Source organism: Anneissia japonica, unplaced genomic scaffold (assembly GCF_011630105.1).
Source record: "Anneissia japonica isolate Jap-2015-1 unplaced genomic scaffold, ASM1163010v1 scaffold287782_len627234_cov183, whole genome shotgun sequence".
Classification (NCBI taxonomy): Eukaryota; Metazoa; Echinodermata; class Crinoidea; order Comatulida; family Comatulidae; genus Anneissia; species Anneissia japonica.
Genome location: NW_022695201.1, coordinates 409,833 through 425,164, shown reverse-complemented (window position 1 = coordinate 425,164; position 15,332 = coordinate 409,833). Strand labels below are relative to the sequence as shown.

The following is a 15,332-nucleotide window of genomic DNA, read 5'->3' as shown; positions in this document are numbered from 1 at the left end:
TTTTGATATTGACCTAAGAAGAATGTGTTTCCACTCTGCAGCTCAAATCATGCCAACAACCACAGTCCAGGATTGATTGGATTATTGACTTGCTGAAAAGAAAATATTATGATATTACTGACGGGGTGCTTATTCAAATTAGAAGGGGCGTTTATTCAAAAGGGGCGCTTAAGGAAATTTTCACGTTAGGAAGGGCGGTTATTCAAACGGGGCGTTTAATCGCGCGAGTACGGTATTCATTTTTTGTAGTGTTTCATTCTTACCTTTGTAAATAAATTCGAGTTAATTCAATTCAATTACCTAACAGCCTTGCAACGGTATTTATTTACTTTTAATAGAAACTAAGATAATGCCTACTGTGGAGGGTGATGCTATTTCAGTTGAAGCGAAATGTTTAGATGATGATATTGATTTTGATCCTCCGATTGAAAATGTGTATGCGAACGCTGAACCTATTTATGGAAATACAAACTTGGAAATACAAAAATACAAGCCAATTGAGTTAGAAAAGCTGCATGATTACATCCTAAAGCGAAACATGAGCTTAGAAAACGGATTTGAGAAGGAATTTGAGGTATTTTTATACGCAACTGGATAGTTTGTTATGCATTGCTATACACCTAATCCAACTGATAACATTTACATTTCTTGGTACATAATAAGTGAAAAACACACAAAAAAATGCATTAATTTCGTTATATTGTTTTTTTGATAATATTTCCGCAAGTAAAAATTACGTGTTAATTTTCCTCTTAACAGGACCTTGGCAACAAGCCTTTGTACCCTTGGACAGCTGCGAAAAACTCTAAGAATAAGACAAAAAACAGATACGCAAATGTTATTCCATGTGAGTATCAATACAAGCACAAGAATATCGATATCGTCCTCAGGTTCTCCATTATTATAAGCTTTTATAACATTGCTGTCTTTTTTTTTCTGATATCAATTATTGGGTTCCAGTTCCGTCACACAATCTCCAATCTGTGTTATATTTTGTCTGATTAAAATTTGTGATGATTTATTGTATTATTGGTTGTATTTACCAAAGTTTTGATTTTGGTCAACATTAATTATTTGCCCCGTTTTATTGATTGTTTTGACCAAAGTTTTGTTTTACGTCATCATAATTATTTGCCTCGTATTTATTTATTGTATTGAGCAAAGTTATGATTTTGGTCAACATAATTATTTACCTCGTTTTATTACTTATATTGACCAAATTTATGATTGTACTCTCTAGATTAAGTCCAAGAAAAAGTTAAAAATGCTAAATCAATAAATATTAATCAATGGTTATTATTGATTTAGTATTTTTAACTTTTTCTTGTCCTGCCTGCATATTCAGATTTCTATATTGTACCATTTGTTGTTTCCCATTGATTGCAAACATGCCAGTGCTTTAATGCATAATCTAGCTTGACAAATATGATGCAATTGTAATTTCTATTTCGTTAGATGATAACTCTCGTGTAGTGCTTGGTCTCTGGAATAACATTCCTGAGTCAGACTATATAAATGCTTCGTATATAGATGTAAGTACTGATTTTTATTCTACTTCCTTAATTACATAAAGCAAAGTAAGTAACAATTGACAAAATATGGATGGATATGCAATTTGTGAATTAAAATTAAATTTTAACAATTATAATTCCTACCCGAATCACTTACGAATTGTTTTTCACAAGTTGGGGATCGGATTCAACACTAGTCAGTAAGCGCAAGCTCGGTAGTATAGTGACTATGGCGCCAGGCTAGTCTGATTCCCACCCGAATCACTTGCGAAATTTTGTTCACAAGTATTTGGGGACGTACTGAGTCGTTACGACAACACGTCAGGTAGGGAAAAACATCACACCTAAAATTATTAACTTCCTGACATCTTCCTAAGATTCGAAATAATGTAGAAGAGTGTCATGTATGTCGTCATGCGATAGATCTTGCCACTTCATACAACAGTGATTAAGTTTGCTAGTTGGCAATCTTCCGAACATGTACCTAAATATAATCAGTGAATAAATGGTTATTATTTTTTGACAATTATTACATGATAAATTAACTATACATAAAAACGATGTTTCGACGTACCACACGTCATCATCATGCAATGTCGTGTATGATCTGCCAGGTTACATACTACCGGTCAAATACTATAAGGGAAGATGTATATTAAAGAGGATTACTGTGGTAAGTCGTATACAGATTTAGAATGAAAGAGTAATATAGTAATGAGTTGTTTATTTGTTTGTTAAATGAAGCATTTCTCCCAAACAATGTAATGGGCTTCTTTAATTTTAAGTTGGTAATTAGAGTAGTGAAACAATGTGAATTAGATTTGTCTTCGAATGTAACTGATTTTGAGAAGGTGTTGAAAATGTGCGAGGACTTGTCTCGGATAAAGTGCTGCTTTGCTCGTATTTTTAGGTTTTTATTGGTATAACATACCCTGTTGCATCCCGCGCAAGTAAATTCATAGGCAACATGGGAGATTAGTTGGGACACAGCCTTTTACTTTGAAAAAGAATAGATAATTTAAATGATTTAAAGGAAGTTTTACATTAATTTATTTTTGACCATGGATTTGATTTCTTGTTTTCAGGGATATACGACACCACATGAGTTTATTGCATGTCAAGGTAAATATGTTGAATGATTGTACCCTTCATACCATCGTACGGTACATTTTAAATCAACAGCGCTGTAGGCCCCTACGTTCGTTACGTATTTTAATTATTCCGTGTTTATAATTTCAGGTCCAACTGTTGCATCAGTCAATGATATGTGGAGAATGATTTGGCAGAAAAAGTCTACGATTATTGTGGTAGTTACCAACGTTGTTGAAGGAACCAGGGTATGTGCCTTCAATGTGTAGAGGGATGTGTTGATTATGGTAGTGGTTTATGAGAGCGAGGTTTTAATAGGCATATGTCGTTTTTTTTAAATTAATTATTTAAAGAATGTTTGACGACTATTTTATTATGACCATTTGCAGCGAAAATGTGAGCAATACTGGCCAGATCCAAATGATAGTAATTTATACACAAATATTGCTGTAACGAACGTCGGCGAGACCAAATATGGGAACTATGTGGTTCGAAATCTACAACTTCAAAAGGTTTTTCTTTTAAATTATTAAACCATTATCCTTGTCATAAAAATCATTGAAAAACTAAATTTAATTGTTTAGACAATAATATATTGCATGGAGTGTGCATGGTTGACCTAGCTAAATTCCTCCTCATTCTAGTCCCAAGGAAAATTTCCTTGGGACTCACATTTAATGTGATTAAATTGTTTATTTCCAATAAAACAACTTATCACATCATATATTTTCCAGTAGCAGGCCTAGCGAAACTTTCCTTTTACAACCTATTTATAATTATATTTATTTAAATAATTATACATCTCTCTTTATTGTCTCCCTTCAAACATACATATATGCAATAAACATAATTATTTTTAGACAAAAAGACCAAAATGAAACCCTTCGCTTGTCGAGTTTTGGTCTTTAAATTAACATAAATTAAAATACTGAATTGATAGCCTAAAAAGCACTACAAAAACAATAAAATAATTGATAATGGTAATAATAATGATCGTAGTAATAATAATATTACCTAAAATAATAAGTAAACAAAATAGTGTCATTAATTAAACAATAATACTGTCCAATACGAAGTTACTGAAGCAATGTTTTTTGAAAATTAATATTTAGCTAATAAATATTTTTTGGTTTTAAATGAAAATATTTTCTTTGATTTTGGTATATTGGTATATTATTTTGGTATATTATTGGTATGTTATTCAAATATTGGTATTCCAATTATTGGTATATTATTTCAATGTTTTAAGCCTTGATAAATTAGGCCTATATTGGTCTGGGCAAGTTAAGTGCGAAGTTGAGGCATTATTAATTAAAAGGGTTGTTAAATTTATTATTCTTGGGACGAGTTACAAATTTATAATATATATCAATAGTATGTAGTAATCTAAAATAGAACAGATATAAGTTTTAATACACATAAATTGTACAATTAAAAATATCTAAAATATTGAGTTGTTAAACACGGGAATAGAGTGAGCTCTAAAATCAGAGAACGTAACACATCAAATGTACATTTATTAATAAGAAAAATATTGTTTAAATAAGTACTCCCCCCAAACTTTGATCCCATTTTATAATAAAGGCTAAATATAAGAATAAAAGAATTATTAATGAGCAATAAAATCGATTGTGGAATAAAATATCTTAACTTATATAGAATACCTATTTTTTTTCCTTACATTTTTACACAGATTATTAATATGATTTTTCCATGACAAATGCTTATCTAATAACACAAGTGAAACCTCGTAAAACTCATGGACAAAATCCCTATTTACAGACAAGGCACGATTCGGTTAACTGCTTTGCCTGTATTATGTAGTTAGTTTTACTAGAATTAATTGTTAACATAGAATTACACCATTCTAATACTTCATTTAAATTTTCATTTGCTTCATTAAGATCAATTGTATTAGATGAAAATGAATTGGCAAATAAACGAAAATCGAAATAATCAATTGAATTAGGAAGGTCGTTAATATAAATTAGAAAAAGTATTGGACTAAGAACAGAACCTTGTGGTGCACTATGCGAAGAGAACAATAACTTTTGTCAATATCCGAAAGTAATGTGTTAACTTTTATATATACTGTACGTTTGAGATACAAATTACAGTATTGACACACAATTAATTAATTTAAAGGTTGGGATGGAAGAGGTACATAGTGTAGTTCAGTATCATTTCACTGATTGGCCAGATAAGAGTGTTCCCCGCGCTGTTCCACATTTGATTGACTTCATCTACGCGTTTAGGACAGCACAGCGGAATTCTCCAAGCGACAGTGGACCAGTCATAGTACACTGCAGGTAACATAATAATGTACAACAACCATTTAATATTATTATTACTTCGCCATGCGAACCTTCAAACAATAGTAATACTTCGTCCAAAACCAGCGTACTTTTTTAGCACCAAACTGTATATTATTGTAACATCAGCTTGATAGCTGAATAGTTTGTAGATTTTGTACCTTCAATTTATATAAGAAAGTCCTGATGATGGCATAATTAATGTCGAAATATTGAATCCCAACACGATGGCGTGTATTTCAATACTTGGAGTATGTATTATACTTTCTTATCTGAGATTCGGTTTCAAGTTATATTGTAGAGAATGACCCTGTAAACACTGTCCATTTGTGACCTGCTCTAACAATACCCATTTATATAGATAACCTTCATTAATGAACTATTACTTTTGTCTAAAAACAACAAAAATATTTTATCATAATGTGTACTGTTATTCGTGTGGATTGTCAATACAAGAATCTTTTGTGATCTATTATTTTTCAATGATCATTGTACTTAGATAGTGACCTAGTAAAATTTAATTACCAATATTCTAAACAACCAAGGAATAGTGTCTCAAGTTGTAATGTATTCGGTTAGATCTCTGTCTCTTTAAATTTGTGCCATGTAATTGTAAATAATGAATCTCGTATCTGTCTCGTATTCCAGTTGCATTTACAAGTTGCATTTTAGCTAATTTTGTAATTTATAAAACTTGGCTAAAGACACATGACAATAAAAAAAAAAACGTATTTAAACTTAATATACCAGTTTTTATGCTGATGTTTAGAATAGGCTTAGGCCTACAGCAAAACATTTATCTAGTCAAAGCAATTTAAATTCAAATCTATTGTTATCTTATTTTTATTCTATTTATTTTCTTTTTTCATTTCATCCCCCTACAGCGAAAATTCCAATAACAGGGAGCATACAATGAATATTATATAGAATGACAGCTAAAAAATCGGTAAAATTGATAAAATCACATTTAAAAATAATATAAACAATACAAAAATATTCAGATTGAATCAATTTACAATAGTTACTATTATATACAAGGAACGCTATGTGGTAAAGGGATGCTATTTAAATTCAGACTAACTCTTACCCATTTAAAACATTATTGAAGATTATTTGCATATTGTTTTATTATTGTAAGCATGTTAATGTATCAATAACTGTATCCTATTTTGAGCTTATAACAACAAAGCAAGGAATAACACAAATTGGTTAGTTTAGCTAATATTTGTAAAACAGGTGAGCAATCTGTTATATGAGAGGTTTATTTTTACATCGTGCTTAAGTAACTTTAAATTTATTATAATCTAATGAGGTAAAGGGATGTGAGATACTTGAAATATATTTTTATAAATTTATGTTACCTGGAAGGAAATTTTAATATAATATATTTATAACATTATGTTACCTGATAAAATGTTAAATCTAATATAAAGGGATGTGAGGTAGGCCTACTTATATTAAACATAATGTAAAAAACGAATCGGAATGAACCTTTTATGTGATTTTGTATGTTTAAAAAAATCAAATATATATTCATAAATTCATGTTACCTGAAAGAAAAACTGAGAAAAAAGAATGTTAATTAATTTAAGTACATTGTTACTCAAAAAATCTAATTGAAATAATGACCATGGTCAACGAAAAAAAAAATAGTAAAATTTGCTTTTCCGACTTTCCTTTAATAAGCTCTTTCATAGTTTCAGTTATAAATATATGATAGAGTTTAAACAATCGTCACTTTATTATGGCACCTGCCATCTTGAAAATTTGAGATGGTCTATATAGGCACAAGTTGTAAAAGCTATTTTGGGTGAGCCTCTGATACTCCATTGGTAATTTGTATAATTATGTACAATTTTATGATTACTTAACTTCATTACTCGTTTCAGTGCTGGAGCTGGTAGGACTGGTACAGTTATTGTAATCGCTTCAATGCTGGACATGGCAAAGCAAGAAGGAAAGGTGGATGTATTCAATTTTGTGCGAAGCATCAGAGAGAAACGTATCCAAATGGTGCAGACTGAGGTTGTATATCTTTTATTTTATTATTCTCATTTATTCCTTTTAGCTCGAGCCATCTTTATTTATTAATTCACTCTCTTTTTCATTTTGGCTACACCTTTAGTTTGGTATGTATAATTGCGATCAATTAATCAATCAACTTTTCAAGCCACTACATAATCTAATGTTCGGTGGCGCTATAAGAAAAGAAAGTTTACTCTAGTAAATGTAATAATATCTAGTATTGTAATGGGAACATTTCAAAGATATTTAATATGTACTTTTATATGAACCGAATTGTATGACTTTATCTTGAATTATGCATTGTGTTAATATTACAATACATGTATATTAATTTAATTTGTTATAAAATATATAGGCCTATTGATATTAGAATACTATGTCCTGATTATATGCCTACTATATACTCCAAAAATAAACCTAGTTATATTATTAGCAATTGTATTATTGCTGCATTATTATTATTATTATTATTATTATTATTATTATTATTATTATTATTATTATTATTATTATTATTATTATTATTGTTATTGTTATCATTATTGTTATTATTATTATTTAATTATTATTACTGTTATTATTTCTATTATTATTATTATTATTATTATTATTATTATTATTATTATTATCATCATCATCATCATCATTATTACATTACTGTGTTATACTAAAACATCAATAGGAGCAATACAAGTTCATCTATGCCGCTTTACTTGAAGAGTTGTTCTGTGGACAAACACAAATTCCAGTAACTGATTTAAACCAAGTAATCCTCGACCAGCAACAAGTGTATGGACCGCCCTCAACTATTGAGTACCAACTAAAGGTACTGCTACTTCTGTACTACGGTATCATGTACAATTATTACTGTATGTGTACAATAATTCTACAGATGAATATTATACTTTAGGTATAATTTATTATGTGACTCAAATCACTGCCAATTAAGAATGCCACTGCCATTTGTAGGTGAAATTCAGGTGCTTTTCTTCTAATCTAGGTACTCTACATTCTAAACAGTTTTAAAGCCTAATAATATGGCTATGGCTATATTTTCTGCCTGCTAGCAGGCTGACAGCAGTTAATTTCCCCATTTTGTTTCTATCATATGATTTGTACTGGCGCTTGGTGGCCAGTGGTAAATCCGATCCTCACGTAGCAGTAGGTACTCTGCAATGCTATTCCGATGGCGTATTTTTGTTAGAAGAAATAATATGAAATGATGTTTGCCCAACCCGACGTGTTATAAGTATTTAATACACAGTACATTCGCAAATACTTGCGAAAAAAAAAAATTCGCAAGTGATTCGGGTGTTAATCGAACCCACGACCTCTAGGTAACTAGCCAGGTGACTTAACCACTACACCCCTGAGTTTGCGCTTGGTGGCCTGTGGATCCCCAAGTAGTAGCGGGTAGGCCTACTGCAGTGCTATTCCTATTTTTTTTTTCAGGATAAATAATACGAAATGATGTTTGCCCTACCTGACATGTTATAAGTACTGAATGTTCAGTACACTGTTATATATATATTATATATATAATATACAATAATATGGCTCGTGAAGCAGATAAAGTCAGCACATGCTCAGAAATGTTTAACTTGTAAAATTAATACCAACGTTTATTTAGAATAATAATTACAATTGATAACAAATTCAAGTAATCTATAATAATCCTAATGATAATCCTGGAGGCACCACACATAATACATCATGTACAGGTTCATCGTTATGTTATATTCAATTGATGAATATTTCTTTTGATGTATTATGTGAAAATCTGAATAAACTGAAACTGAATACAGAATTTGAATTAGGAGATTAATATAATAATAATATACAAATAATGCTGGTCTAGAATGATAGATTTTTTTAGTAATTTAGTAAAACAATCAAATATTTTGATAACTTATCGAACAAATAAAAATGTACATAAAACAGCTTATAGCAGTAAAAAATGAATTGCAAGCTGGGTTGTTAAAATATGTAGGTACAGAATCCTCAATGAATAAAATATACAGACATTACAGATGTAACATACATTAAACCATTAAGCAACTACGCTTCTTAAATACAGTAAATAAAAATATAAAGATTTGATTAAAAATGGGAAAAACCCAGGAATAAATACAACAATCAGTAATAAACAAATATATAGATATAAAGATCATAGACAAACTGTGCACAAGTAATTCGGAATTGCACAAAGTGATGGCCTAATGATTGAAATATACAAACAAACTAAAATCAATGATTATTACAACGTTTTTATGTATAGACTTTAAACAGTATATACCCGCGTCCTACTGATGATCGTACATCGCATGCAAGATTGCCCGACAACATATTGAAGAATCGTTCCAAAGATGTCTTACCACGTAAGTTCTGCTATAGTCATTAATTGTTATCTATATCTAGAATTAACAAATGCACATTTATAACAGATTATTATTACAATAGGTTATGCTGAATAGTTGTGGTTTAATGATTTATTGATTGGTTTGAATATGTTGTATCTTGATTCATTTTATAAAGTAAATAAAGCTCGTCCTTTCTTGATGACTCCATGTGTCAACGGAAATGATTACATCAACGCATCATTCTGTGACGTAAGTAAAACTTTCTAAGCTTAAGTCATTATTAAACTGCATAATTTGTGTAATTAGGTTCTTTAAATCATTATTATTACAATTATTATTAATATTTTATATCATCATCATTACTATTATTATTATTATTATTATTATCATCATCATCACCATCATCATCATCATTATCATTACCCATCATCAAATACCTTGTCATTTCATGTGAATCTCGAATAAAGAATAATGCCACATTCTACAATCTGCATTATTGATTATATTTTAAAGGAAGTATCCATTTTGTTTTAATGTTTCAGGGCTATAACAAGCGTAACGCGTTTATTGTTGCCCAGGCTCCAATGTCTGAGCCTGCCGACACAACTGTTGATTTTTGGCGTTTAGTGTTAGATTACAAGACTGACATAATCGTACAACTGAATAACAAAGATGAAACTTGCTCTGAATTCCTTCCTCAACGGATGAATGAAGAGCTGAGGATTGATACATTTACCATTATAATCAAATCTTCTGAGCTGAACGACTTAATGATCGAACGAAAACTCATGCTAAAGAAGGTCGCCTACTTCATTTACATTAATATAAATATCTTCTTATTTTTAGTGGTTACGTATAAAAGTTTAAAATATATATTATGCTATATATTAATATATATATTATATATTATGCTAATATAATTTCCAATTCCAATACAACCCATTAGCAACGCATAATTAATATGTCACCTCCATATAATTTAGGCCTATTTAGATTATGTTCTGACACCTGGTACGATCGACTAATTGTCCATTTAATAATTTCCCCAGATTGCCATAACCAATGGCTCTATTCAGGACTTTTTGAAAATGAGTAGGCTTCCATAGTTCCATTGGCTTAATATATTCATAATATTTTGGGGTTTTTTTTTTTCAATTCAGGACAATAAAACACAAGAGATTCTGCACTTCGAGTTTCGGCAGTGGTCTAAAGCAGAACCTGTTCCGAAGGTTGAATCGTTTATCAGGTTTATTGCAGCCGTTCAACGCGGTCACATTCCTCAAAGTAATCGGCCAATCATCATTCACTGCCTGTGCGTTTAAGAATTATTTATAATCCATTAATTTATTTGACCAAAATCTAAAGTTTACAAACAAGATACATGAGTAAAAAGCCTAATAATAATATTATAATACTAATAAAATTATTTAGTAATCATAAATTTAATTATTGTAACTATGCTAATATGTTTTGCTATTGATTGATATTCAGGGATGGCACGGTTCGATCAGGATTGTTTTGCTCTGTATATTCAATAATCGATAAAATCAAAGAAGAGAAAATTGTGGATGTATTCCAAATACTCAAAACACTGCGATCAACTTGTCCTACAATGGTGAACACCAAGGTAGGCTCTATTGGGAATCAATATGTCTAATTTTATTGTAAGAGTCAATAAAAGGTAAAATAAGAAAAGAAAAGCTGCTAATAATGATTATTCATTCATTGATTCATTTATTTATTCATTCATTAATTACGAGCATGAGTCAAACATCTCCTTGTGAGAGTGTTCCTCTGTTACCTTAGATAAATGACAATAATAGAGTTCTAAGTAGCAATACATTCCAGAAGGTACACATGTACAAGAGGTTTTACATGAACTATAAGCCTTATTATGAGACCTTAAGTGAAGGTGAGGTTTTTTTTTTTTTTTTTTTTTTTTTTTTTTTTTTTTTAGATGTAGCTCTTGTTACTTTAGTAGAATTTGAACCAGGACCCTTGAATTTGAAACACCAAGCTACAGCTCCAATCTATAGTGAAGAATATATTAATTAATAAATAATAGGTGTAATCTGAAACAGTTTTAATAAATTTTAGTAATAAAAATAATAATGTTTATTACAACAATGATCATAATGTTTGAATGGCGATGATGATAATGATAATGTAGTAGTTATTCTGATAAAGGCAGCTTAGCGTAGTTATATTATTAATTTAATGTCAAATAGGCCTAGTATTAATGTTTATGTTGTGAATAATAATTTATTTAATAAATTAATGTTTTCTTGACCAATTAAACATACTTGTTTTATATATTACTTATAATATATATATTTTTATTTGTAGGTGCAATATAGCTTTTGCTACGAAGCAGCGCGGTGTTACCTTGAAGGATTCGAAGTTTATGTCAACGTTTAGTTATATCAAAGTTCAAAGTTTATAAGACACCTGATAAGTTTATTCATGTTAATTTAGTTGTTAAATTGGATTAGTATTATCATTTATTAAAAATAATTTTGTTTTAACATCAAACAGCAAGACATGTCTAAATGACTTGTTTAACATTCAACTTGTAAAACAACAAATAATGAACATATATTACAAAACAAATCTGATTACAAACAAGTGTAAAAATAAGTGACATACGTCATCTGTTTTAACAAATCAAAGTACTGTAAGGTATAGGAGGAAGCATGCCATAAAGATTCAGGGTGAATGATTGTCCTGTAGTAGTGGAACAAGTCATCTCGGCTAAGGACTGTTAAGCCGTTAGGATCACACAATATGCTTGGTTCACTTATAGAACCTGGAATATCACTGAAGAATGTCCATTTTTCTTAGATTTATATACTAAAATTGGAATGTTACCATAAAAGTTTTAAAAACACTATGATCAATTATAATGTGTAATTACAACTCTCTGATTTGACCGAACGATCACCTTCACCAAAAGTTGTCGGCGGTATACTCATATACAGTACAATGTATTGGGCAGTTTTAATTTACCTTTCTAACAATGAATAGATAATCACAAAATTACAAATATGGTTCCAATAAAATAAGAAATCTACACGTTTTAATAGTTTTAGAGAAGGAGCTGTTGTGGAACAGGTTTCAGGTTTTAGAACGACAAAAGTAATATTATCAAACGATATGAAACATTTTACAAAATATATTCTAAGTATTGTTTGAAGGTTTGCATGGCGAAGTAATAACATGTATGTTGAAGCTTGTGGTACACCATGTACAGTAGGTAGTTTTGAAAAGAACTGTTGTAATTGAGAAAGTCTCGACGTTTCGATTGAGTTGCTTTAATCGTCTTCAGGAGAATAATATCAGATATTAGGTGGTTTTCGACGCACGACGTTTTCAACGTTATCGTTAAGGCTATACTTGAAGCGCGAACTGTGCTTAATTGAATTCAATTTGATATACACATTTTAGTTATTACATAAGAAGAACATCAATAAAATATAAAACATTTTAAACTTTATTCTTAATCTACAGCAAACTATTTTTAGTTAAGTTTAATAAAATCGTATGTGTAGACCTAAGACGTGAGATCGTAATAAACTCAACATTATTATAGAGTGGAATGATTCCCATTTTTGATTTATTGATAGTATTTTGTCATGAATATTCTTTTCACATCGTCAATAATTTAATCTGCCTTATAACTAGACATTTAGCATGCATTATGGAGGAATTTTGAAAGATACAGCTGGGGCCAAATCATGTGTCCATTAAACCAAACACTCTCCATTATTGATTTTTAGATCAGGCAAGCAACGTTTTCAACTACAACAGTTCTTTTCACAACTACCTACGTGGTGTACTGCAAGCTTCAACAAAATTATATACCATTATCTTTGAGGAGTTATTTAACTCCAACTTCTAAAAAGGGTACAGAATAACTATTGTAGCCATTGTATACGATTTTCCAATTCATTTAAATTACTCTGGATATCTAAAAATTCATACTCACCATCATGTTCACTCTTTTTATATATTGATCGTAATTTCTGGTTGAATGGTCTAGTATTTTTTATTTTTCAAGATTTTGAGCTATTTTTACAAATAGATAATTTGTTTTTGTCTATATGATATATACTTTAAGAATAAATCTTTAAGAAAAACGTCATGATAATGTTGATAACAATATACCTTGCCTGATCTAAAAATCAATAATGGAGAGTGTTTGGTTTAATGGACACATGATTTGGCCCCAGCTGTATCTTTCAAAATTCCTCCATAATGCATGCTAAATGTCTAGTTATAAGGCAGATTAAATTATTGACGGTGTGAAAAGAATATTCATGACAAAATACTATCAATAAATCAAAAATGGGAATCATTCCACTCTATAATAATGTTGAGTTTATTACGATCTCACGTCTTAGGTCTACACATTCGATTTTATTAAACTTAACTAAAAATAGTTTGCTGTAGATTAAGAATAAAGTTTAAAATGTTTTATATTTTATTGATGTTCCTCTTATGTAATAACTAAAATGTGTATATCAAATTGAATTTAATTAAGCACAGTTCGCGCTTCAAGTATAGCCTTAACGATAGACAAACTATAGCTGTAAATACTATACTATAATACTAAAAAGAATATTTTTAGTATTATATTAACAATTTAAACTCTGCTTATGTTCCTTAATAATAATCAACAATTATAGCTGTCGCGTTTCTAGTGTGATTTACTTTCATAAATTTTGTTTAAGAATTTATTGTTTTCTGTAGGACAACATTTGATGATGAAACATTTTTAATTAAATTGAATACATTTAAATTATGTGTTTTGATTTACGTGAGGAGATAAACTTTAAACCATATTGCGGTAGCGTTAAGACATTTATAGTTAAATTGAATACATTGAAATTATGTGTTTTGACTTACGTGAGGAGATAAACTTTAAACCATATTGCGTTAGCGTTAAGACATTTATAATTAAATTGAATACATTGAAATTATGTGTTTTTGATTTACGTGAGGAGATAAACTTTAAACCATATTGCGGTAGCGTTAAGCCGGGCACACACTACGTCCAACAGCCGTCGGCTAACTCGACTCCATGGAAAACATTTTTAATGACGATCCGTTCAGACGGACACCGATGATTAGCAGACGGCGTCTCGTCGTCTAGCGTGCCCCTTTTCCTTTCGGTTGACAGAATGTAATAAATTGAATAAATTGTATTATCAAAACAATTAACAAAAGCAGAACACACAACAGACACAACATTAAAAAATATGATAATCGGGGAGAGAAAAAGTGTATATGTGTTTTATACATAAGCCTATTAGTAGACCTAAAACCCGATTAAATAAGCCTTTGAAAAAAATTATAATAATATGTAAGTCTTATATAGCGCATAATACAATACATTGCCTCCATGTGCTTTACATGAAAAAAAAATATTAACCATGGAATATCCTAATGCTACATGGAAATCAAAGTAGTATAATCATTTTCATTGCTCGTTCTCAAGCACTTTGAAGCTTAATGTTAAATGCTCGATGAAAAGTATTCACAGGAGCTCTAGTGAAAATAACATCTAGCTAGCCTATCCAGCAATATTTTTTTTTAAAAATAAATCAGATGAGATTGTAAGGAAACTAAACAAGAGTTGAAATATATGATGTGAAAATGTGTTTTTCAAGGGACAAATATCCCGAATATCCCAAATGGCACTCTCAGACTGTTAAATGTCTTTGTTTGTTTTTTTTTTTTAATTAATGCCCCCTGACGATAATTGGCTTCTTTCCAGTTGGGTTTTAATCAAGTGGCCGTAATCATAAGTAAATACTGTCATCAAGCGGTTATCCAGCACCCCCCCCCCCCAGCCCCCCCCCCCCCCCAAAGAACCATACTTACTAAGGATTTTGCTCGGGGCCGAATTCTCACAGGGTGAGGTAATCCCTGTGATACTGGTTTGGCCGATCCTTTATTAGATAGGGGCCTATAGTTTTATATATTCGATTACAAAATTAAGGGTATCAAAGTCCAAACAATCAAAGTGACAAAAG

General features: G+C 30.3%; 1 protein-coding gene across 1 annotated transcript in view; it reads left to right on the top strand.

Annotated features, from left to right (window-relative positions):
- Positions 1-11,961, top strand: part of LOC117101433 (receptor-type tyrosine-protein phosphatase T-like) — a 26,832-nt gene extending 14,871 nt beyond the window's left edge. Inside the window, exons 16-30 of the mRNA XM_033241411.1 lie at positions 339-574; positions 760-847; positions 1,456-1,532; positions 2,597-2,633; positions 2,751-2,848; positions 2,990-3,112; positions 4,746-4,909; positions 6,802-6,937; positions 7,620-7,763; positions 9,216-9,315; positions 9,473-9,546; positions 9,840-10,097; positions 10,458-10,609; positions 10,789-10,924; positions 11,644-11,961. Coding sequence (XP_033097302.1) covers positions 339-574; positions 760-847; positions 1,456-1,532; positions 2,597-2,633; positions 2,751-2,848; positions 2,990-3,112; positions 4,746-4,909; positions 6,802-6,937; positions 7,620-7,763; positions 9,216-9,315; positions 9,473-9,546; positions 9,840-10,097; positions 10,458-10,609; positions 10,789-10,924; positions 11,644-11,715 — 1,895 coding nt within the window. The 3' untranslated portion in view covers positions 11,716-11,961. The remainder of the gene's footprint in view (positions 1-338; positions 575-759; positions 848-1,455; positions 1,533-2,596; positions 2,634-2,750; positions 2,849-2,989; positions 3,113-4,745; positions 4,910-6,801; positions 6,938-7,619; positions 7,764-9,215; positions 9,316-9,472; positions 9,547-9,839; positions 10,098-10,457; positions 10,610-10,788; positions 10,925-11,643) is intronic.
- Positions 11,962-15,332: the final 3,371 nt, after the last annotated feature.